This window comes from Canis lupus, chromosome 22, assembly GCF_003254725.2.
Source record: "Canis lupus dingo isolate Sandy chromosome 22, ASM325472v2, whole genome shotgun sequence".
NCBI classification, from domain to species: Eukaryota; Metazoa; Chordata; class Mammalia; order Carnivora; family Canidae; genus Canis; species Canis lupus.
The window spans coordinates 50,293,368-50,316,562 of record NC_064264.1 but is presented as its reverse complement, the minus strand read 5'-3'; the positions used below and the strand labels follow the sequence as shown (position 1 = coordinate 50,316,562).

General features: G+C 35.6%; 1 protein-coding gene across 7 annotated transcripts in view; it reads right to left on the bottom strand.

The window, feature by feature from the left end:
- The window catches only part of PCCA (propionyl-CoA carboxylase subunit alpha), a 462,094-nt gene that overhangs the window by 263,814 nt on the left and 175,085 nt on the right, over positions 1 to 23,195 (bottom strand). For all 7 annotated transcript variants that reach the window (XM_049099422.1, XM_025440953.2, XM_049099423.1 and 4 more), the window contains one exon: positions 16,978 to 17,014. In XM_049099422.1, coding sequence (XP_048955379.1) covers positions 16,978 to 17,014 — 37 coding nt within the window. The remainder of the gene's footprint in view (positions 1 to 16,977; positions 17,015 to 23,195) is intronic.

The following is a 23,195-nucleotide window of genomic DNA, read 5'->3' as shown; positions in this document are numbered from 1 at the left end:
CCCTCCTTCTCCCTCTGCCTATGTCTCTGCCTTTCTCTGTATGTCTCTCATGAATAAATAAAATCTTTAAAAACAAAAATCCACAATTTAAATTTACCTGATTGCTTCCTTGTTATAAGATTCAGAATTATAAAAAAATTTTAAATACTACATAACTGATATCATACCCTAATCCTTTTGTGACACCAGAAAGCAAAAAAAAAAAAAAAAAGGGGGGGGGGGGGGAGAAAAAAAAAAACATTTGTCCATTTCCTTATGAAATTTGCTTACTTAAAATGGTGTTCATTAAATTTCCTCATGAAAAATATGCCATTTTGTGTTTATAATTAGCAAATGATCTATATATCGACACTTGTAAACTCTGAATATCCCATACTCATACGATATTCCACTCAATGATAATAATAAACATGAATGATTCTTGCTTTATAGAATTTTTACACTCCTCGGAGCCAAAGGCAGACAATCACTGAGCCACCCAGGTGCCCATAAGTAAATGTATTAATTTATAATTTCAGTAGTAGCAAATCATTTATTTTTACTACTCTAATATATTTCACTGTATAAATATACTGAAGCATTATCCATTCTAGTATGCATAGACATTCAGATTTATACATACAATGCTCCCATGAATATTTCTGAATGTGTTGCTTGAGACCCTATGTAAGAGTTCCCCGAGTTTATGTCTAGAACTCTAACTGTTGGATAGTATGCAACGGCTATAAAGTCTATTAAAAAATCCAATTTCTTGACTATTCTTCATCTCCATGACCACAACACTTATACAAACTACCATCACCTACTTCTTCATAGACTGCCTGCAGTAGCCTCCTAACACAACTCCCTACCACTACATTTGGTCCCCTCAAACTATACAGCAGTCACTGGAATTCTTCAAATATATGTAAGATCACCTCTCTCCTGCCTAAAACATTATGTTTTGTAAGAGCTTATATTGTACCAAGAAATCATAGATGTTTAAAAAAAAGAAAAAGAAAGAAAGAAACGAAACCATAGATGTTTAATGAAATAGAAATAATGAACTCAGGGACAGGAAGCATGGAAGGTACAGAAAGATGGCCTGCCATATACTTACTGAATCACAATACCAGGTAAATCTATGCTTGACTTAAGCCAAGAAAATAAAAAATAAAAAATAAAAAGCCTAAAACGTATTAATATGAACAGCAATTAACTGATCTATCAAACAAAATAAACTTTAACACCTTTTACACAAAGATAACAAAATCCAAATACACAATATAACATTCACAGTGTTTATAATCCAATTAAAAATTAAGAGACATATGGGAGCACCTGGGTGGTGTAGTCAGTTAAGCAAAGACTCTTGGTTTCAACTCAGGTCATGATCTCAGAGTCCTGAGAGGAAGCCCCTCCCTCGGGCTCTGTGAAGAGTCTGCTTAAGACTCTATCCCTCTCCCCCTGCCTCTATCCCCCCCCAATCCCTTGAGGGGCTCACTCACATGCAAGCTCACTTGCTCGCTCTCTCTCAAGTAAATAAATAAATCTTTTTAAGAAATTAAGAGATGTGTGAAAAGGGATGCCTGCAGACTATGTGATTCTTAATCTCTGGGTCATGAGTTTGAGCCCCACATCGGGCATAGTGATTATTTTAAAAAGAGAGAGAGAAACAGACATGTGAAAAGAGGTAAAATGTAATGCACTTCAGGAGGAAGAGTCAACAGAAACAAACCCAGAAATGAAGAACCTTAAAACAGCTATTATAAATTACAGCTATTATAAACACTGTAAATACGGAAAAGGATTTCAAGAAAACTTTATCAACTATACCTCAAGCAAAAATTTTTTTCTGGGGCAACTGGGAGCCTCAGTCAGTTAAGTGGCTGACGTTGATTTCAGCTCAGGTCATGATCACAGAGTCCTGGGCTAGATAGAGCCCTGTGGTGAGATCCACAATCAGTGGGGTGTCTGCTTCAGGATTTTCTCTCTCTCCCTCTCCCTTGCCCTCTGCCCATTCCCATCACTTACTCTCTGTCTCTCTCTAAAATAAGTAAATCTTAAAAAATAATAAATAATAAATAAACAAAGAAACAAAATAAGTAAATCTTTATTTTTTATAAAGATTTTTACTTATTTATGAGAGACAGAGAGAGAGGCAGAGACACAGGCAGAAGGAAAAGCAGACTCCATGTAGGGAGCCTGATGTGGGACTCGATCCCAGGACTCCAGGATCACACCCTGGGACAAAGGCAGGCACTAAACTGCTGAGCCACCCAGGGATCCCCTAAAATAAATAAATCTTTTTTCTTAAAGATTTTATTCATTTATTCATGAGAAACACAGAGAGAGAGAGAGAGGCAGAGACACAGGCAGAAGGAGAAGCAGGCTCCATGCACAAAGCCCGATGTGGGACTTGATCCAGAGACTCCGGGATCGCGCCCTGAGCCAAAGGCAGATGCGCAACCGCTGAGCCACCCAGGCGTCCCTAAATAAATCGTTTTAAAAATCTTTCTAAAATGAAAAAATTATCATGGTGAGAGAAATGGAAATATAAAAAAAAAAAATTAAAATTTGAATTCCTAGATATAAAAATAACTGAAAGGAAAAAATCCCAATGTATAAAAAGAATTATACCATGACCAAGTGGGATTTATTCCCATTATGCAACGTTAGTTCAACACTCAAAAACCAATTACTGTAATCCTTCACATCAACAGGCTAAGGAAAAAAAATCTGACATGACCCTATTAGCAGATGGAGAAAAAGCATGACAAAATTCACCCCCATTGAGTTCAGCAAACTATGAATAGAAGGAAAGTCCTTAATAGAAGGAAAGTCCTTCCTAAAGAACATCTACACCTACACCTACCCTTATACTTAATGGTGAGATCATAGAAACTTTCCCCCAAAATAAGGAACAAAGTAAGCATATCCCTTCTCACCACTCCTTTTCAACATCCTTTACAAGTTCAATTTTATGCAATAAGACAAGAAAAAGGTTAAAAAAAAAAGGTAAACACATAATAAATAAAATTCTTCATTAGCAGGTAATATGGTTTCTATAATGAAAACCTCAAAGAATCAAGAACCACCACCACCAAAAAATCTAGAACTAATAAGGCTGCAGGATACAGGGTCAATGTAAAAAAGTTAATTGTATTCCTATGTACCAGCAATGAAAACTTCATATTTGAAATTAAAAACACAATACCATTTATATTAGCCACGCCCCCTAAAAAAGCTTAGGCATAAATCTAACAAAATATGTATGATATCTATATGAGGAAAACTATGAAATTAAGGAAGATCTAAGTAAATGGATAAATATTCACGTGTAAGACACCAATTCTCCTCAACCTGATCTATAGATGCAATGCAATCCCAAACAAAATCCCAGCAAATTATTTTGTGGATATCAACAAACTGATCTTAACATTTATACAGAAAAGCAATACACCCAAATAGCTAATGTTAGAGGAGAATAGCAATTTCAAAAGATTGGTACTACTCAACTTCAAAATGTATTAGAAAAGCTACAGTCAACATAGGATTGATAAAAGAGCATACAACTTAATCAATGGAATAGAGAAACCAAAAACAGACACACACAAATATAGTCAACTGATCTCTGACAAAGAAACAAAAGCAATTCAATAAAGGATAATCTCTTCAACAAATGGTGCTAGAAGTGGAATTTCAGACACAAAAAGTGATCTAGACACAATCCTTAAAAGTTAATTCAGTGGATCTGAGACCCGAATATAAAAACAAAGTTCTAGAAAATAAATAGGAGAAAATTTAGATGACCTTAGGTTTAATAGTTTTTAGATATGATACCAAAAGTACAATTCATAAAAGAAAAACATTGATAACTGAGTTTTATTAAAATGAAACACTTCTCTGTAAAAACAAAAACAAAAAAATAAGAGAATGTAAGCAGGAGTCAAGACTAAAAGAAAACATTTGCAAAACATATATCTGATAAAGAACTTGTATATAAAAGAGAGCTCTTAAAACTCAATAATAAGAAAACCCAATTTAAAAAATCAGTAAAAGATTTAAAGAGACTCCTCTATAAAGAAGATACAGGATGGCAAATAAGCAAATGTAAAGATGCTCAGGACACCTGGGTAGCTCGGCAGCGGTTTGAGTGTCTGCCTTTGGCTCAGGGCGTGATCCTGGGATGCAGGATCGAGCCCCATATTGGGCTCCTTGCAGGAAGCCTGCTTCTCCCTCTACATGTGTCTCTTTCTCTTTTTCTCTCTGTGTGTGTCTCTCATGAATGAATAAATAAAATCTTTAAAAAAAAAAAAAAAAGGTGCTCCACATCTTTGTCTTCAGGGAAATGCAAATTAAAACAAGATACTACTATATGCTTCTCGGAAAGGCTAATATCCAAAACATTCACAATACCAAAAGCTATTAAGGATGCAGAGCAATAGGAGAGCAACAAAAATGCTTATTCACTGCTGGTGGGAATGCAAAATAACCTTACCCTAGGCCTCAGCAGCCATACTCCTAGGTATTTACCCAACTGAGTTGAAAATTTATGTCCACACAAAACCTACACATAAAAATGCTTATATCAACTTTGCTATGATTGCCAAGAACCAGAAACAACCAAGGTATATCTTTCAAAAGGCAAATGGATAAACAATCTGTTGTATATCCATACAAAGGAATATTATTCAACAATTATTTTTTAAAGATTTTATGTATTCGAGACAGAGAGATAGAGAGAGTTAAGTGCACAAGTGAGGGAAGAGGCAGAGGCACGCTCTCTGCTGAGCCAGGAGCCTGATGTGGGGCTCAATCCCAGGACCCAGAGATTATGACCTCACCTGAAGACATACTTAACCATCAGAGGCACCCAGGCACCCCTCAACAATTTTAAAAAATGAGAAATCAAGCCACAAAAAGACATATCAAAGAGGGAGAGGGAGAAGCAGACTTTCCATTGAGCAGGGAGCCTGATACAAAGCTTGATCCCAGGAACCTGAGATCAAGACCTGAGCCAAAGGCAGATGCTTAACTGACTGAGCCAACCAGGCGCGCCCATGAAGGAACTTTTAAATGCATGTAGCTAAGTGAAAAAAGCCCGTCTGAAAAGGCTACATACTGTATGATTCTAAGTATGTAACATTCCGGAAAGGCAAGAGCATAGAATTATAATAAGCAGTATGTGGAGGAAGGGAAAAGAGGGTTGAAAGGTAAAGCACAAGGCAAACTATTGTGAATGAAACTATAATGGTAGATACATGTCATTATGCATTTGTCAAAACACCTAGAACTATACAATACCAACAGGGAAATAATGTAAATTCTGGACTACAGTTAATGTATCATTGTTGGTTTATTAATTGTAACAAGTGCACTACACTAACACAAAGTTTTAACATTTAGAAAACTGCAGAAGGCTTTGGTTGGGAATGTACATGGAACACTATCTACTTAATGAACTGTTCCATTATTCAGTAAATCTAAAACTGTGCTAAAAAACTATTATTAATCATTTAAGGGGGGCTGAAAATTTGAAGACAGTTTACAAAAGAAGATTAATGAATGTGAAAGCATTAAGCATGTGAAAATATACTCAACAGTATTTTGGTATTAGGGAAACAGAATTTTAAATAACAAAGAAATAAAACTACACATCCATTAGAATAACTAAAACTAAAAAGACAAGCAATGTTAAGTGTTTTGCTGGAATAACTGGAACTCTCAAACGCTGCTAGTGGAAATGTAAGATGGGGGAAGGGACATTTCAAAAAGGATAGAAATGTTCTATATCTTAATTGTTACATTTATTAAAATTCACTAAACTAGACATTTCAAATAGCTAGATTTTATTCTTCATAAAGTGTACATCAATAAAAATGATTTTATGAAGCAGACAAAAAAGATCAGACTGCCTACAAAGAAACAAAAATTAGAGCTATGTCTTCAATAGCTATGTAACACAATACCAACATTCCAGCACTTTGCTGATAGAGGACTACTATCAATCTAGATTTGCATATACAGCAAAACTATCTTTCAAGAAAGAATGAAAGACAGTTCATGCAAACAAAAACTGAATTAACTAACCACACTAACTTCTAAAGAGTAACTTCCAGGAAAAACAGAAAGAATCAAAGATGAAAGGAACAATGAACAAAGAAAATAAGCATTTGGGTAAAGCTAAATCAACAATGGATGATTACACCCTATAATAAAGTTTTATTAGTGAAGCAAAAAAATAAGGAAATAAAATATTAAAAAGCATATAAATGGTAAACAGTATTAAAGTACTTCTTTGGTAGTAGGATAAACTTTAGACTGAAATTTAAAATAAGTGAATGTTTTAAAAAGTTTAATATAGGAGAATATAGCCTGAAGGACTATATTCTGAAAGGACACCTGAAGGAATATCTCTGAAATTTAAATGTTTTTTAAGATTTTATTTATTTATTCATGAGAGACACAGAAAGAGTGGCAGAGACATAGGCAAAGGAAGAAGCGGGCTCCCTACGAGGAGCCAGATGCAGAATTTGATCTCGGAACCCCAGGATCACAACCTGAGCAAAGGCAGACAATCACTTAGCCACCCAGGTGTCCAAAGTTGAAATTTCTATAGTAAACACTGAAAGACTAGAACATGAGTGTAAAATTTCCATCATGGTGGAGAGGGGTGGAGGGGAAATGAAATAAAACAGAACAAGAGAAATTTTTAAAGTCACATCAAGAAGTCAAGAAAAAAGAGAAAACAGAATCCAGAAAAGGAACAAAAATAAAAAGCAGATAATAAAAAAATAATAATAATAAATTTTAAAAAGCAGACAATATAAATAAATCAAAATACGGCAGTAAATACAATGAGTATACATGGACTACACTCTGGTCAAAAGACAAATACTCTGAATAGAAACGAAACACCAGGCAATATACTTAAAGAGATTCACCTAAAACAATGGTTCACTGGTTGACTTAAAAGTTGTAAGAACATACAAGGAAAAAAGAAAAATGAGCTGGTGTAGACATATTATCATCACAAAAAATCAGATTAAAAAGCCAAAATTTGCTACACATTGATTAAAAGCAAAGTTAGCCAAGATGACACATTACACTGTTATATTACCCATTAACTTATCTTAAGAATATACAGAGGCAAAACCTAACAAGCAAGGAAGAACTGGGAAATTCACTCTTTCAAAAATTGACCAAATAAATAGCCAAAAAGTCATTACAAGATTTCAACATCCTAATAGGTAGCTTTGACCTGCTGGTTATCTATAAAATATATCACACAATAATTTGAGAATATACATTCTTTTCAGGTACACATGTAATATGTAAAGTGACTTACTCCTTGGCTGTAAAATAATTCTCAACAACTCAGAAAGATTCTAAATTTAAAAAGATCATATTCACTTACCAGAAAGCAATTTAGAAATTAATAGAATAAAAAGTAGAAAATGTTCAGTTATTTTAAAATGCATTCCTAAGAATCATGAGTCAAAAAACCTAATAGAAATCTGGGGCACCTGGCTGGCTCAGATGGTAGAACATGAGACTCTTGATCTCAGGGTTGTGGGTTTAAGCCCCATTTGGGGTATAGAGATTATTTTAAAATAAAATCTATTTAAATAATAAATAAAATTTAAAAACTAAAATCTTAAAAAAAAAACTAAAATCTTTTTTAAAATCTGAAAGTACTCAGAAATGAACAATCATGAAAAATATATATCAAAATTGTGAAATAGTGATTTCTATCCAGATCACCACTTTAAGCCATTCCCCCAGCTACTGAAGTCTTGGTCCTCAGTTTTCTGCCTATGATCTTGCCCCTTCTTAGGGGCAGCCCACATCCAGTGGTAAGCTGATATGGGTGTATAAGGCTCAATCCCATGGCCCTAATTTGAAACAACTATAAAAGACCAGAGCTCTTTGCAGGCTAAGGCCTTTGTTGAGTCTGCATCTCAACTCAATTCAATTTCTCCTTCAGTCTAGTTTCTTTCACTCCCTCACACACGTTGGTCCCAAGAGTATTTCCCCAGTAAAATTCCAGAATCTGTTTCCAAAAGAATCCCACCTGACAGAGGAATACATTTGAAAGGCTATTAGAGTGATTAAGACAAGAGATGAAAGAGAGAGAGAGAGAGAGAGAGAGAGAGAAGAGATGACATTAGCTTAAACAGAAAGAGATCAGTAGAGAAATGGAGAGAAGTTGATGAATTCAAGATTTGGGAAATGATGACTATCATGCATAAATAGTGAAACCACATAATGAAATACAACTGAATCATGGGAAAAGCCCAATTGAGCCCTCTCTAATTCCTGCCTCTGTGATCCATGACATTGTAAATGGTAGAACTTCCATCAGCTTTATTCTCTGCATGAGGTTAGCAAGACAGCAGAACTCCTTCCTATCCCACAATGTGACCGATGGGAAGTAAACACATAGGATGAAGAAAAACCCTTCTTTGCTTACGATCACAAGAAAGAGCAATACAAATGTGGAATACTAGTGCTCTTATGAATTAATGACAGCTACATGAACTCAAATATTAGCATATTACTAGAATTTTCCAAGGAAACACAATTCAGAATATACTGGGAAACATGGCTGCCATACAACACTTGGCTACATGGAAAAATTCCTATCATATATACAAAGAGGTAGTTTAAATTCAAGAAATTTGAGGAAATGAATACCATTAACAAATGCATTACCCACTTTGTGTATGTTTGTTCATAATTTTCTCCTAATCTTATTTTTCTTTTAATTACAAATTAGCTATAGTTAATTTCAACATTATCAACTTAGTTTTGCTATACTGTATGGGTTCACGCATTTCAGACCAAAATGATATTCATATGCGTCAGTACTATGTGGGATCTATACTCATCCAGTAACTAGAATATAAACATGTTATATACTGCAGTCCAACTATGAATTATTCATATCTCTGCTACTACTAGAGATATATATAGGTGTATATATCACCTGTATATATCTCAGGTGATCCTTATTATCACTGTATTTTTCCCATGGAAAAACAAAGTGTGAAGTGGACACAGGATATTTTGCCTTTCCTAAGTTGACCATCCACACACATAAACAAACAACAATTTTAGTTTAAGTAAGAATGAACCAATATTGTACATATACAGCTATAATCAAGATATATTACAAGCTAAAGTAAACCAATAACAACATTACTTGTTTTGATTTGGAAAGAAAAGCAATTATTCTTTTTTTTTGGTTGTTAAGATTTTATTTATTTAGTTGACAGAAAGGCAATCATTCTCTTTAGAAAAACTAATCTTGTCTATCTCTCTCCCTCTACTCAGGCAAACAAAAAAATTAGATCCTAACTCTATTTCCGGGAACAGAAATCAAGCACATTTCAAAGTATTGATAGATTAAAGCAAAAGGGGTTCACAGACAGGAAGTTTCCTAACAAAAACCAAAGGTTCCTTGTTTTCATATTATTGTCAGAACATTATGCAGAGTCTTTTGCAATAGAGTAATAGAAAAAAAATGAAAAGAAAAGGAATTCAAGAAAGAATAACAATAAAACAAAAAAATATATGATTAAGGGCTGAGAAAAAAAAGGCAGTGGGAATGAATATGGTAAAAATACAGAGAGAGAACTTGTAAAATCATGCTTAAATTCAAAAGGTGTATACTGGAATAATAAAAGAAAATGTAAGTAAATACCCTAAGTGACAATTGTGGGGCTGGGTTGGGGGTCGGGGAGAGAGGGGATGAAGATCTCTAGTTCCCATCTCCCAGGGATTATCATCCTGACCTCAATCACCACATTACTTCAACAATGGGAAAACAATGAAGTAAAATACCTCACTTTTTATCGGATTTCACAAAGAATACTTTAAAATTATTATCTTCAACATAACTTCTCCTTAGGCATTTATTAAATCTCCTTAGCATATTAAACATATCGAGGATCAAACTGGAAAATAAATTAACAGGATGTGAGATTGTGATGGTCTAAATTATAATATTTTTTAATATATCTTCAACCACACAGTTGTATACTACATGTGAAAAATTTTCTAAGTGGGATGAAAGAGAAGAAATAAAAGATTTGGTGGCTTAGCCAAGTATTTTTATCCCTCTTAAGTACAAGCAATTTGTCTTTATTTATTTAAAAAAACACACAAACAAATATGAGTAATGTTTTTTATGTAATGCCAAGTCAAAAGGAAGATGGGAAGAATAGACAAAGGAAAACAGCCAAGGCATAGAAGAAAGGATGACCAAAGCCCTTACATACTCATGAGAGACAGAGGCCAAGGCTTATAAAGACTACTATCAAAAAGAAACAAATGGAAGGGGGCACCTGTCTGGCTCAGTCAGTAGAACATAGGACTCTTGATCTCAGGGTTATAATTTAGAGCCCCACATTGGGTATAGAGGGAGGGGGGAAGGGAGGAAGAGAGGGAAGGAAGAAAGAAAAAGACATAGAATCTATCTTGCAAAGAATGTAAGACGTCACCAGAGACAAGGACAAGGCAATAAGGTTCAGTCACATAATCTTATACATCTGAATCTTAGATTCCTAAAAACTTCCATTAGCCCAGTCTAATGAATCCAAGAACAACCTACAAGAATTGCTGGGTAGTAGTCGTTAATAAGCACAAACTAAATTTACTTGAAAAATCAGATTATTTTTTAATTACCTATTTACAGAGAGTTTATAATGGATTACTTAATATTCCTGTTCTTCCCAGGTATATCCATTACAAAATTAAAGATTAAAGGAAAAGAAATAAGAAATTACTGTCAAATTATGGTCTATAAATATTGTAGAAAATAATTTCTACATACATGATTATTTAATTCATTTGTATACTGATACAACATTTTTATTTAGATTTGTTCACTGAATAACCACTTCCTGAATACATACTATGGGATAAGCATTGTGTTAAGTACTAGAAATACAAAAGGAAAGTAACCTACTTGGTCACTATCTATAAAACAGTAACTAAATGAACATAAAACAATCATTTGCAAAGATAAACAGAATCTGTATAATGCAGGGACTGTATAGATATTTTGGTTACTATTTGCATGGGATATCTTTTTCCATCCTTCCACTTTTGATCTATTTCTGTCTCTGGATCTAAGTAAGTGTCTTGTCAACAACATATAGTTGGGTTGTATTTTTTATCCATTCTGTCAATGTCTGGCCTAGTGAGATATCACTTCACACACACTGTGATGGCCATTATTTAAAAAAAAAAAAAAAAAACTGAACATAACAAATGTTGGCAAAGATGTCAAGAAACTGGAACATTGCTGGTAGGAATGTAAAAATGGTCCAGCCACTGAGGAAAGAGTTTGGCAGTTCCTTAAAAAGTTAAACACAGGGGATCCCTGGGTGGCGCAGCGGTTTAGCGCCTGCCTTTGGCCCAGGGCGTGATCCTGGAGACCCGGGATCGAATCCCACGTCGGGCTCCCGGTGCATGGAGCCTGCTTCTCCCTCTGCCTATGTCTCTGCCTCTCTCTCTCTCTCTCTCTCTGTGACTATCATAAATAAAAATTAAAAAAAAAAAAAGTTAAACACAGAATTACCATGTAACCCAGCAATTCCACAAACAGGTATACACCCTGAAGAATTAAAGCTGGTTATCCAAATACATGTAGATGCATGTTCACCATAGTCAAGGAGGAAATGACCCAACTGTTTATCCACAGGTGAATGGACAAACATAAAGTGGTATACACATAGAATAGAATATTACTCAGTCATTACTCAGTCATAAAAAGGAATGAAGCCCCAATACACAGTAAACCATGGATGAACTTTGAAAACAACTCTAAGTGAAAGAAGCCAGACACAAAAGGTGCCATTTTTACAAATCAATCAGAATAAGCAAATCCATAGAATCAGAAAGTAAATTAGTGGTTGACCAGGGCTGGAGGGGCATAAGCAGATGAGTACTAAGGAGTAGATTCTGTTGGGGGTAATAAAAATGTACTGGAATCAGACAATGGTGGTGGTCGCACAACACTGTGAATATACAAAAACCAACTTACTGCACACTTGGAAAGATTGACTTTTATAGTATTTAAATTTTATCTCAATTTTTAAAAATCAAACCTTTAGTATAAAAACTTAGAACTAGTTGCCTCTGGACCTGAGGAGGATGGTGAGAACTGATGTGGAAAGAACATGAGGGAACTCTCTGGGGTGACAGTCATGTCCAATACCTCGGTGAGATTTTAGGACACACAGATGTATGCATACATCGAAATCAGCAAATGTATAATTAAGATTAGTTCATGTTACTGTATATAAATTTTGTCTCAGAATAACAAAACTGGGGGCACCTGGTGGCTCAGTGGTTGAGCTTCTGCCTTTGGCCCAGGTCATGATCCGAGGGTCCTAGGATCAAGTCCCACATCAGGCTGCCTGTGGGGAGCCTGCTTCTCCCTCTGCCTATGTCTCTGCCTCTCTCTGTGTGTCTCTCATGAATAAATAAATAAAATCTTTTTTTAAAAAACAAAACTTTTTAAAAAATAATAAAAAATAAAAAGTCAAAAAAAAACACAAAACTGTATATAGATATCGAATTCAGTTAATGACTTCTATGTTAAAGTATTTAGTGGGATACATATCTGCAACTGTACTTTGAAATGCTGTATGATTGAAAATGTATGATTTCAAAATGTTGTATGATAGAAAAATTTCAAAATACTATATTGAGGGAAAAAGTAATGAACAAGAAAAATATCATTGCAGAGACGGAGAATACGGTTATAAGAGGAATGATTGAGTGGCAATATCAGAGTATCTTCTGTTGAAGAAATGACATGTCAGCCAAGATATGAATGGCTATAAGGAGCCATCTAGGGACACCTGGGTGGCTCAGTGGTTGGGCATCTGCCTTTGGCTCAGGACGTGATCCTCGGTCCGGGGATCAAGTCCCGCATCGGGCTCCCTGCGAGGAGCCTCCTGCTCCCTCTGCCTGTGTCTCTGCCTCTCTCTCTGTTTCTCCTGAATAAACAAATAAAATCTTAAAAAAAAAGGGGGGGGGGGCCATCTATGTGAAAACATCAGCTAGAGTACTCCAGACTCCCACCCCACCCCACCCCCAAAAAAGCCTAATTCTAAGGCTCTGAAGTCTGGTGTATTCAAGAAAGCCAGTGTAACTAAAGCACAGCAGGCGATGAAGGGAGTAGTATAAAATGAGATTGAAGAGAAAGGCAGATGCCAAATCATTTGGGGTTTGTAGTCAGGGTAAGGAATTTTGATTTTATCTAAATGCAAGGAAAAGCCATTAGAGGGCTTAAAGCAGATACGGTGTGGGATGAGATGGGGGTGTGTCCTTATTACTTAGAGTTTTAAAATATCACACTGACAGTTATGTGAAGAATGACTTTGAAGTATTTAAGAAAAGAAGTAGAGAAACTATTGTCACAGTCCCTCCAAGGACAATGGTAGTTTGCAAGAGAGTACTGGTAGTAAAAAGATAGTGAGTAGTGAATATGGGAAGTATTCTGAATGAAGGATTGACAGTATCTATTGATATATTGACAATGGGACGACAGGGCAACGACACCAGGATAGATCTTGGGTTTTAGCTTTAGCCACTGAGTAAATGGAGTGACATTTACCAAGATGTAGAAACTTTGGGTGAAGCAGGCTTAGAGTATGGTGAATCTGAGGATCAAAAATAATATATTATTTAAATCGGGCATGATTTGTGGCTATAAGAAAAACAGGTAAAAGAAAAGAATCAGAATTATCCAGAAGTCGTTAAAGGACAAGTTTTATATTTACAATATATCTATGGGTTTTGGGGTGGGGGGTTGGTTTTTTTTTTTACGAATCAATTCGGGCCTTTGATTAAATAAAAAGATCAAACTTTAATGCAAATCAAGCTCACTGATTACCATTGTCAATCTCTGGGGTTAAAGATAAACTGGGGATCAATAGCCCTGTATCTCTAAACTTAGGTCAAAGGAAAAAAAAAATCAGGAGTGAGAATGAGAGAGATGAGGAAGACCAAAAAACAAGCACACAGAAGTAACATATTAAGCCTTAACAGTCTCTCACCCTGTCACTGATAAGAGAAGGTTTCTTCAATTCCACATATCACATGTGTAAGTGCCTTACAGTACCTTACACAAAGTAGTAACTCAAATTTGAGCTCTCATCACGTAATCTCATTAGTTTAGCAAAAGTATAATGAAAACTCGATAGTCTTTGGAGCTAAATGAACCTAAATTTAAAGCAGGCCCACCACTCAGTAGGTCTAAGACCTTGAGCAAAGTACTTACCATCTCTAATCCTTGGTTTCTTAAATGTAAAAAATAATTAACCCAAAAATTTGCATTAAAAATAACATTCACAAAGTGCCTGATTCATGGAAAATATACTCCATAAACAAAAGCTACTATTATGTAAAAGACACCTAATTCATCAGTGCTTAAGGCAGCTAGCTTCCTCCTTTGTCCTCAAAGATTCCCGTTTCCATGAGAGAAGACACAAGAGAGAAGGAAACCACAGAAAAGATGGTCAATTTAATTTTCTCCATGTAACACAGAAAGAAGTAGACAGAGAAATCTGTGAATAGATATTTATGACATGGACAATTTGCTACCTATAAATGGACAAGTTCAAAAGTTTGATTATAATTCAGTTGTCTAGAACTAGGAGCACATTTTCCTATGAAATCAATGTTTAATTCAACTCTTGGATGAATTCACAAAAGCCCATCAAAATCATAATGTAGTTAAAATGTGATAGATCTCAATAAAATTAGTAGAAAACAAAACTGATGAATCACCAAACAAAACAGAATACCAAGAGACTAATAATATGTAATTTCATTTATTTTAGAAGCTGGCACTTGAGGGAAGAGGTTTTATGGGAGGCTTCTGAGGTGATTCAGAAAGGTTTTCAGGGAAATTCCAAATGCTTTATAAAGCTGATGACCCTAGTTCTCTATTATGTTTTATTTCACGTCAAGTTTTACGGCTTCCCTTTCTTTCAGTATAAGCAAAACTCCAGCACTCCTACACTTAACAGCCATGATTACGATCATTTATTTCACAAATGAGAAGGCGTAATTGGAGAAGAATTAGAAGATAGGAAAGAGGAAGGAGTCATAAAGGTTATGCCTCAATATAAAGAAAAGAGCCTGAGATCAAATTAGGTAACCTCGGGAGTAAGCTCAAAGGGAAGTAAAGCACAGCATTAAAATATTAAGGGAGGAAAGCCAAATGATGAGAACTATTCAGAGTCCCATTATGATTAACTAATTATTTTAAAGGTCACAGATTATTTAAAAAAAAAAAAAGGTAAAAGACATGAAAGCAAGCAATCTGCAGCCTGCCATTTATACAAAAGAAATGCTCAAGAGTGGAAGAGTCATAATTCAAAATATGGCATGCCAATGTAATTCAAGATTTTCTTCTAATCTCTTTCATTTCTCTAAATTCCTCCAAACAGTCTTTCAATTAGCAATGATCGCGCCTCAGATAAACCTATTGGCTACAATACTGCCACTGCACGAAGCTCCTCCAAATAGTCTGTCCTTTCTATGTAGATACTGTTGTGCTAATAGTATTAATCTATCTTATTATGGATAACAATACTGTCTAAACTAGAACCAAAAAGATGACTTTTTAAATCTAAGAGTATATAATAGAATAAAATGAAATTACTTTAAAAAAAAAAAGTCTCCCCAAAAGCCAGCAGGTACCCAACATGCCTCTTAGGCTGCGAGGAATGCAACCGATTTCAAACCTCAAAGGCAGCTTTTGATTTTCTCAAAGAATAAACCACAAATCATTTCCATGTAGTCCAGCTTATTCAGCAATCTAGCAAATCTTCCTGTGAAGTAGTAAAATGCTTTTTGAAAATGTTGATATGTCTGAAGAAATGATTAAGGAAGAGACATAGTTATAAGATAAAGTAAAATTTTCTAAGACCTGGTCTTAAGTCCAAATCTCCATCGGCAGCAGCAATGTTTGCAAAACAAAGAACAAAACACACTTAACCATGAGCCAAACCAAAATAATTTAGCCAGACCCAACTAGACACAGGGACCCAGAAACCAAGCAACTTTCCAGGTCACTGCAGACCTGTTAAGCTAGCCAGAACTGACTGTGAAGAATGTATTTACTAACTCAATTACTTTCAGAAATAAGATATATATCACAACTATGTAAATTTTGCCAAATCAAATGCTCTCCCAGTGAATAAAATCATTCTAAATAATCGATCTTAATGAGAAAACAAGACTAGAGAATGTTAAAGTAGGATGCTGAAAAGTTTAGTCCTACCCATGTAGGAAAGCTAAGATGCTGAGATTTCCTGATTGCCAGGCACTGATTCTCTCACATACCTACAATGTTCTGTCAAATGTATATAAATAGTAATCAGATTAATACAATTATAGTTACTGAGTAGCATTACTAATCCCTGATAACAATATGCCCTCATACATTTTTTTAAGTTAGTAGATACTGAAAATAGAATCAATGTCATGAGCAATAGGGACAGTTTTTAGAATATTCCATTCTGATTTCTCGTATTCTTTTTCCTAGCAAGATTTTTAAAAGTAGATATTTAACATCTTAAGAAAAGGTAAAAACTCCAAGAGCCTTGACAAATAGGAAATCTTCATTTTAACCTTTCATTTCTTTAAACTTTAAGAAGTTGTATTTAACTAGTACATAAAATTTATATCACATTGAAGCTCAAGTGTTAAGACAATTTCTTCTTTTAACTAGCAAGTGATTTTCAACTTACAAAAGGGCTATAATTAAAGTCAAATTACTCTTTAAAGTTCACTTTCATAATAGAACACGTAATTCACCTGATAAATTTTTCCAAAGGGACAAGTAATCAAAATCCAAAAAGTATTAAAATATTATTTGCTCTATGGGGTTACTTATTACATGTTTACTCAACCATATCTGCTGCTGAAAGACCTAGAAACTCTACCAAAGTTAATTTAAGAACTTACCAATTTCCCTTGCAATTCTGACAGCTTCATCTGCATCCTGTAAAAGCAGGAAATGAGACCCAACATTAATCCCATCAGCCATTGCACAATGTCTTTAGGGCAGTCATATATTGCACTACTGTCTCCAATGATTCATTTAATGTTCAATTTTACAACCTTCTAACTCTTTTCATTCAGAGAAATGTAAAATTAATACCATAAGTGGAATGTAAATTCTACCTCATCATTATTATATTAAGAAACTCAAAGCAGTTCGAAATGAGCTGGCAGGAAGCACTACTAGAATTGCCAAATGACTTGGTGCAGTTGCTGGAATTTAACAGCAGAATTTAGATGTTTACAATCAATACTGAATCATAAATCAGATCATTAAAGCTTGTCTACAGCCAGCTTGTTTCTGTCCCTCTGATATTTATATGTCATGTTTTCCTGGATTCTGTCAGCAGGGGGAGTTGATTCTCTATTGTTTGGGAGAGGCTCAAGATTTTCCAGAAATAAAAGGTAAAGTTCCAGTATCTACAGAAACTGCCAACTGTCCCCCCAAAAAATTCCTTTAGTAGTCTCCATTACTTTTTCCTTTCCTTCTTGTCCTTTTCTCTCAGGTACATATTTTATCTTTACTAGGCACATCTTGTTATGTAATTTAAAACCTTAAATTCCATGAGCCAACTTGTGGGAGGAAACTCTGATAAAGCCAAGGAAAGCAAATGCTTTCCAAAACAGTACAAGGTAAGAGTTGATGATGTAAGGATTAATTATTGCTAAATATCAACCAATGCAACCGAAAGAAGAAAAAGTTTCCTCAGATCTAAACCATTTCATTGATCACTAACTCTTACCTAGCACAGGACACTCCTGATACACTTCCCCATGAACAATATGGAGAAAGCTAAAATGTGGCTTTTCTTTACAACTCAGGGATATAAACTGATCACAAGGAATGACAATATTTTGAAACCATTAGCTAGTGAGAATGCATGAATTTTCAAAAAAAATAACTTTAAAATACTAAAGTGAAGGCTGGTATTTTGTAAGCCTTTAAGCCAGCAATTTAAAAATGTAGTGTAACACCATGTCAGAATCCTCCCCCAAAAGGAGGGGCAGGGGATGTTTATAACTGGTTCATTTATGTCTAATAAAAAAAAAATCTTCCTTAAAAGTCTTCAGTACCTAATAACATCCCCTGAATAAGGAGGTTGGCAGGGGAAGTTGTCAGAAAAATTTAATTTCCTTTCATTAGCCAGTCTGCTCCACAAATAGGTGCTTGTTAAGTTCAAAGCGGTCCTGAAAGCGACATCAGTTTTAAGTCTTTTTTTTTTCCTACTCCAAGCAGTCACATCTGCTAATGAGATTTTCCAAATAACAATTGTTCTCAAGTCAGAGATAAATCTATACCTCCCACTCTACTCTCCCAAAAATCAAGGATTACTGCTTTATGACACCTTGCTGTTTTTGCTGGCCCTACATTCTCCAAATTTTAGCTTAAAGGGACAAAAATCCATGAAAAGGGTCATTTAAGAATGTTAGTGGTTTCCACACATTGAGTTTGAAGGTTCTTTGTTCAAGCCAGTGACAGTTATTGGAGAATACTTCCCCTTAATAGCCTCTCTGTCAGGAAGTGTTAAACCTGCCAAATGCGGACAATTAGTGCCTCGCGAACAAAATACAGGAAGAGCGCTGGCTGATGGAGACTGGATTATAAGAAGCCTAAAAGGAAAAGTTTTAACATGTCTTTTATTTCAAATGTGTAACAGCATATTTGCAAAATATATTTGGAGAGAAAATAAACTACTGTCACAAAAGTCCGTTAGCTTGAGAGAACTGACAAACAGGCAAATGTTAAAAGATAATTCACAGAATTCATTAGTTATATTTATTATATACACATTACGGATATATGTGTGTACATACATATATCTGTTTACACAAACCAAAACTTCTAAAAATTTTTTGACTGTCATAATTCATAACTTCAATATACTGCCACAAAACAATCTTTTCTTTTAACTAACAGATATGTTTCCTTACTATGATGCAATATTTGGGACATACTTTTTTTAAAAAATCATTGTTTATCTAAGATTCAGATTTAACTGGGCAACCTGTGTTTTCAGCTGTCACTCTTAAGAATATTTCCTACTATGAAAAGCAAATTTTACTCAATGAACTTCCAAGTAAAATCAAACCGCCTTAAAAATTAGGTTTTCATTTGTTATTCATTTATCCCAAGATATTTTATTCAGGATATATTATATATTGGACATTTAAAAACTATTACCAGTTCCAACAAGAAACTATTAAATATACTCATCTCTAATATGTTCTTTTAGTACATTTATTTAGGTATCCTCAGGCAATATAAAGAGATTAAAAAGCCCCATATAGCTCCAAATTCAATGGCAATGACATATCACACATTATAACTTTCCTTTAAGACTACAGACAGAAAAACATTTTTTAATTAAAACCCCTGAATCAACAAGAAAAAAGACCAACAATTGTCAGGAAAAATGGCCAAAAAATTAAATGAGAAGTTTCCGTAAAATGAAATCCAAAAGAATATATGAAATATGTTCAACTTGAGTCATAATTATAGGCATTTAAGCTAAAACAATGAGAGACCACGTTCGATCTGCCAAAGTCTGCCAATAGTCAGAAGTGAAGACCTGAAGGTAAGCAGACATGACTCTCACTACTGATGTCATATGAAATGGTGTGATCTTTTTTTGAAAAGAATTGTCTAGTATCCATCAAAAATTTGGAGACCTACGTTTTTCTTTTTTTGTAAGCTGTCCTATAGATACATGCACAAGCATGCACGTGGAGAGATATATAAATAAATAATTTTTAATTTGTTGCTGGTATTTCGGTAGGAAAATCAGAAAACCATTTTAAAGGTCTTCAATAAGGGATTGGTACCAAAAAGGATACATACATGAAACAGAATATGCCACAGTCTAAAACGATGAGGTTAATTCAAATATAATACTAGATGAAATAGTTCTTGCACTCACAGAACTTACAGTCTTCTTTAATAAGGGAAACCGAAAGGGAGCAAACAAATCAACTGAGAATTGAAATAAATGTTACAAGGAAACAAATGGTACTGAGGGAGCAGGGAGAACACTGCTCAGAAAGGCTCCTTCTGGGAGCACCTGGCTGGTGCAGTCAGTCGAGAATATGACCCCCAATCTTGGGGTTGCGAGTTCAAGCTCCACACAGGCAGTAAAGGTTACTTAATAATTTTCTTTTTTAAGAAAGAAAAAAAAAAACAGAAAGGATTCTTCTGAAATAAAATGTAAACGAATGCCTAAAGAGAACCATCACCACTACAGGAAAATTAAGGCAAAAGAAGTCTAAATAGAAAGAACAACAAGGAACAAAAATCCAAATTCAGAAGTTATTTCATATGTTCTAGAAACCAAGGACACAAGGTGAAAACTGAAGACAAAAAGCAAGAGGCAGAAAAGGACAGCATGAAGTCCAGGGGAAAGCATGGCCTATTCTGGTAGGACTTTCGGGACTCAGCAGAGTTCCAAATGCCTTGGCTCTATGCCGAGTAATGAGGACTGGGGTTCAGGAAGGTAACGCCTACACTCTAAGAATATGTCAAATGCAGTGCACAATGTGGGGGGAATCAAGTTGTAGCAGAATATTTATAGTATGACCTTATCTTTATTAGACAGAAAAACACCTTGGAATGCTCATAAAAGCTTATGCATGGACATATACAAAAACCTCAGCTTGAGTTACTGCTTGAAAGTAGGATAAGAGGTAGGGAAGAGGGAACTTTGACTTAGTGCTGCAGACACATACATATTTAACTTTTTTACCATTAAGATACTATTTTCACAATATAAAAATTAAATCAGCCACATTTGAAGGTGTCAAACTAATTAATTATTTCTAGGGCATAAAACATTATCAAGACAAAATAGTATTGCCAAAATCTGTTTAAACTTTTCAGGACTCCCCACTGCCTTAGAACCAAAATTCAAATCCTTTACGTGGTGTCAGTACTGGATCCTGCCTGCCTAAGTACCAGTCTGGTCCCCAGCCCCTCCCTACTTTGGCTTTCCCTCCCACCCTCAAGCCCACACAGGCATTCTCCAGCTCCCTAGCCTATATGCCATGTACCAGACCCTGAAGACAGGAGGGAATAAAAAAGGCACCATCCCAGTCTTCATGTAATTTATAGTCTAGTGGGAAAGGTAGGCCCTTAAATGACTATACAGCAGCTAAGAAACCATTATCAAGATGCATGTTATGCAGGAAAAGTAAAGAGGGCACGTGACAACAGAGACACTCTAATTCAAGAACAGAGTTCCTATGCAAGAGACTTGACAAATGAAAGCGTAGTAGAACAGAGTCAGGGGGACAAGGCCTGAACAGCAAGCCAACCAGAGAGTGAGGCATGGCTGCACAGGCCACAATAAAGAGGCTGCTGAACTTCAGCCTAAGAGCAAAAAAACAGAGTACTCACTATGGCTGCATTTTGAAGAATTTGAGTGTATAATTTACTTATTATTTTGAATATTGTCTACCCTCTGCATCTCCCTACCACATTAAAATATAAGCTCCATAAAAGCAGAAATCTCTAGCTGATTTAAATCTCTAACTGGTTCAGGAATAGGTTTTAAATTCCTAGAACTGTTTGGCACACAGTCATCATTCAATAAATAGCTGATGCTGAATGAACCAACAAACAGAATTTAGAGAGAGGCAAGAGAGATATGAGATTGGAAAGCAGCAGTCTGGAGGAGAGAAAAAATGACCATATTCTGTTAAACTCAGGGGTGAGTCTTCAGGTTTCACCAAAATCTCATTTTCTCCAGAAAGCCTTTGCTGTGTGACCAGATAACACTTTGTCCTTCAATTATGACAGCAATGACTAGGTCTACTGCTCTCCACGAAATCCCCAGAACTTAGCAAATCAATGCATCAACACGTTATTTGTTGAATTAATAAACTATCCATCAGCTTCCGCAGAAACAAGTCTGTTGTGATAATAGTCTCCTAAATGATCTACTCCAGGGCCAACAGAACTGCTCATCTCCACCATCATCCATGTTTGAAGTGAACAAACTTATATCCAATGAGATGTAGTGGCTTATTCAAATTGACACATTTAAGTGATACAGTAAGGAAGCACCACACAGTAGTTCAGACAGGAGCTAAGGAAACAAATAGGCTTAGGTTTTGCTTCAGGTTAACACAAAGCACACTCAGTGAAATACCACTGCTGCTGGGCAAAACAGCCCAATATGTACCCTTGTCTTTTAACCCTCAGTCAAGCACTTTTCTTACTGCATCCTGCAACTTGAGTCATGGGATCGAACCCCGCATCGGGCTCCCTGCTCAACGGAGGAGTCTGATTCTCTCTCTCTTTCCTTTTTTTTTTTTTTTTTTTTTAAAGATTTTATTTATTTATTCATGAGAGACACAGAGAGAAAGGCAGAGACACAGGCAGAGAGAGGAGAAGCAGGCTCCATGCAGGGAGCCCAATCTGGGACTCGATCCCAGGACTCCAGGATCATGCCCTGAGCCAAAGTCAGACGCTCAACCACTGAGCCACCCAGGCGTCCCCTCCCTCTCTTTTCCACTTGTGCTCTCCCTCTCACTATCTCTGTCTCTGTCTCTCTCAAATAAATAAAATCTTTAAAAACTAAATAAAATAAAATGTCAATTGAAGTACTTAGAATATTTGTTTTTATGTTAATACTACTGAGAAAACACTGGAAAGTATAAAACCAAATGAAACAAAATATTAGCAATCCTATTCCTATGGCTTCAAATCAGGAAGTAGGAAAAAGGAACAGTCAGTCTAACGATATGATTCAATTCAAGTCTCTGTGGTTTGTTCTGCAATTCCAGCCTATAATCCCAGTTTAAAGGAACCCACACGCTGGTTCTGAAGTTATTTACCACTTGGGAACACCAATGAGGTAAATATTAAATCATATAGGTTACAGAACAGCAGTTCCATGTGGGACCCAGGAAATTTAACAAAAATCTCCTACCCCTGGACAAGCAGAGCAGGACTGATTCCATTTTGTGCTACACCTGCCACCTCCTGTATGACCCCCACATGACCTGCTTATTGCTTAAGGCGCTGCCCCACCCTAGTCAAGCCGGTGGGCACACCCTAATCGGAAATGTAACCCTGCTTTGTGCCCGCCAAAACTGCGTGCCAATTCTGACCAAAGTAATAGGCCAGC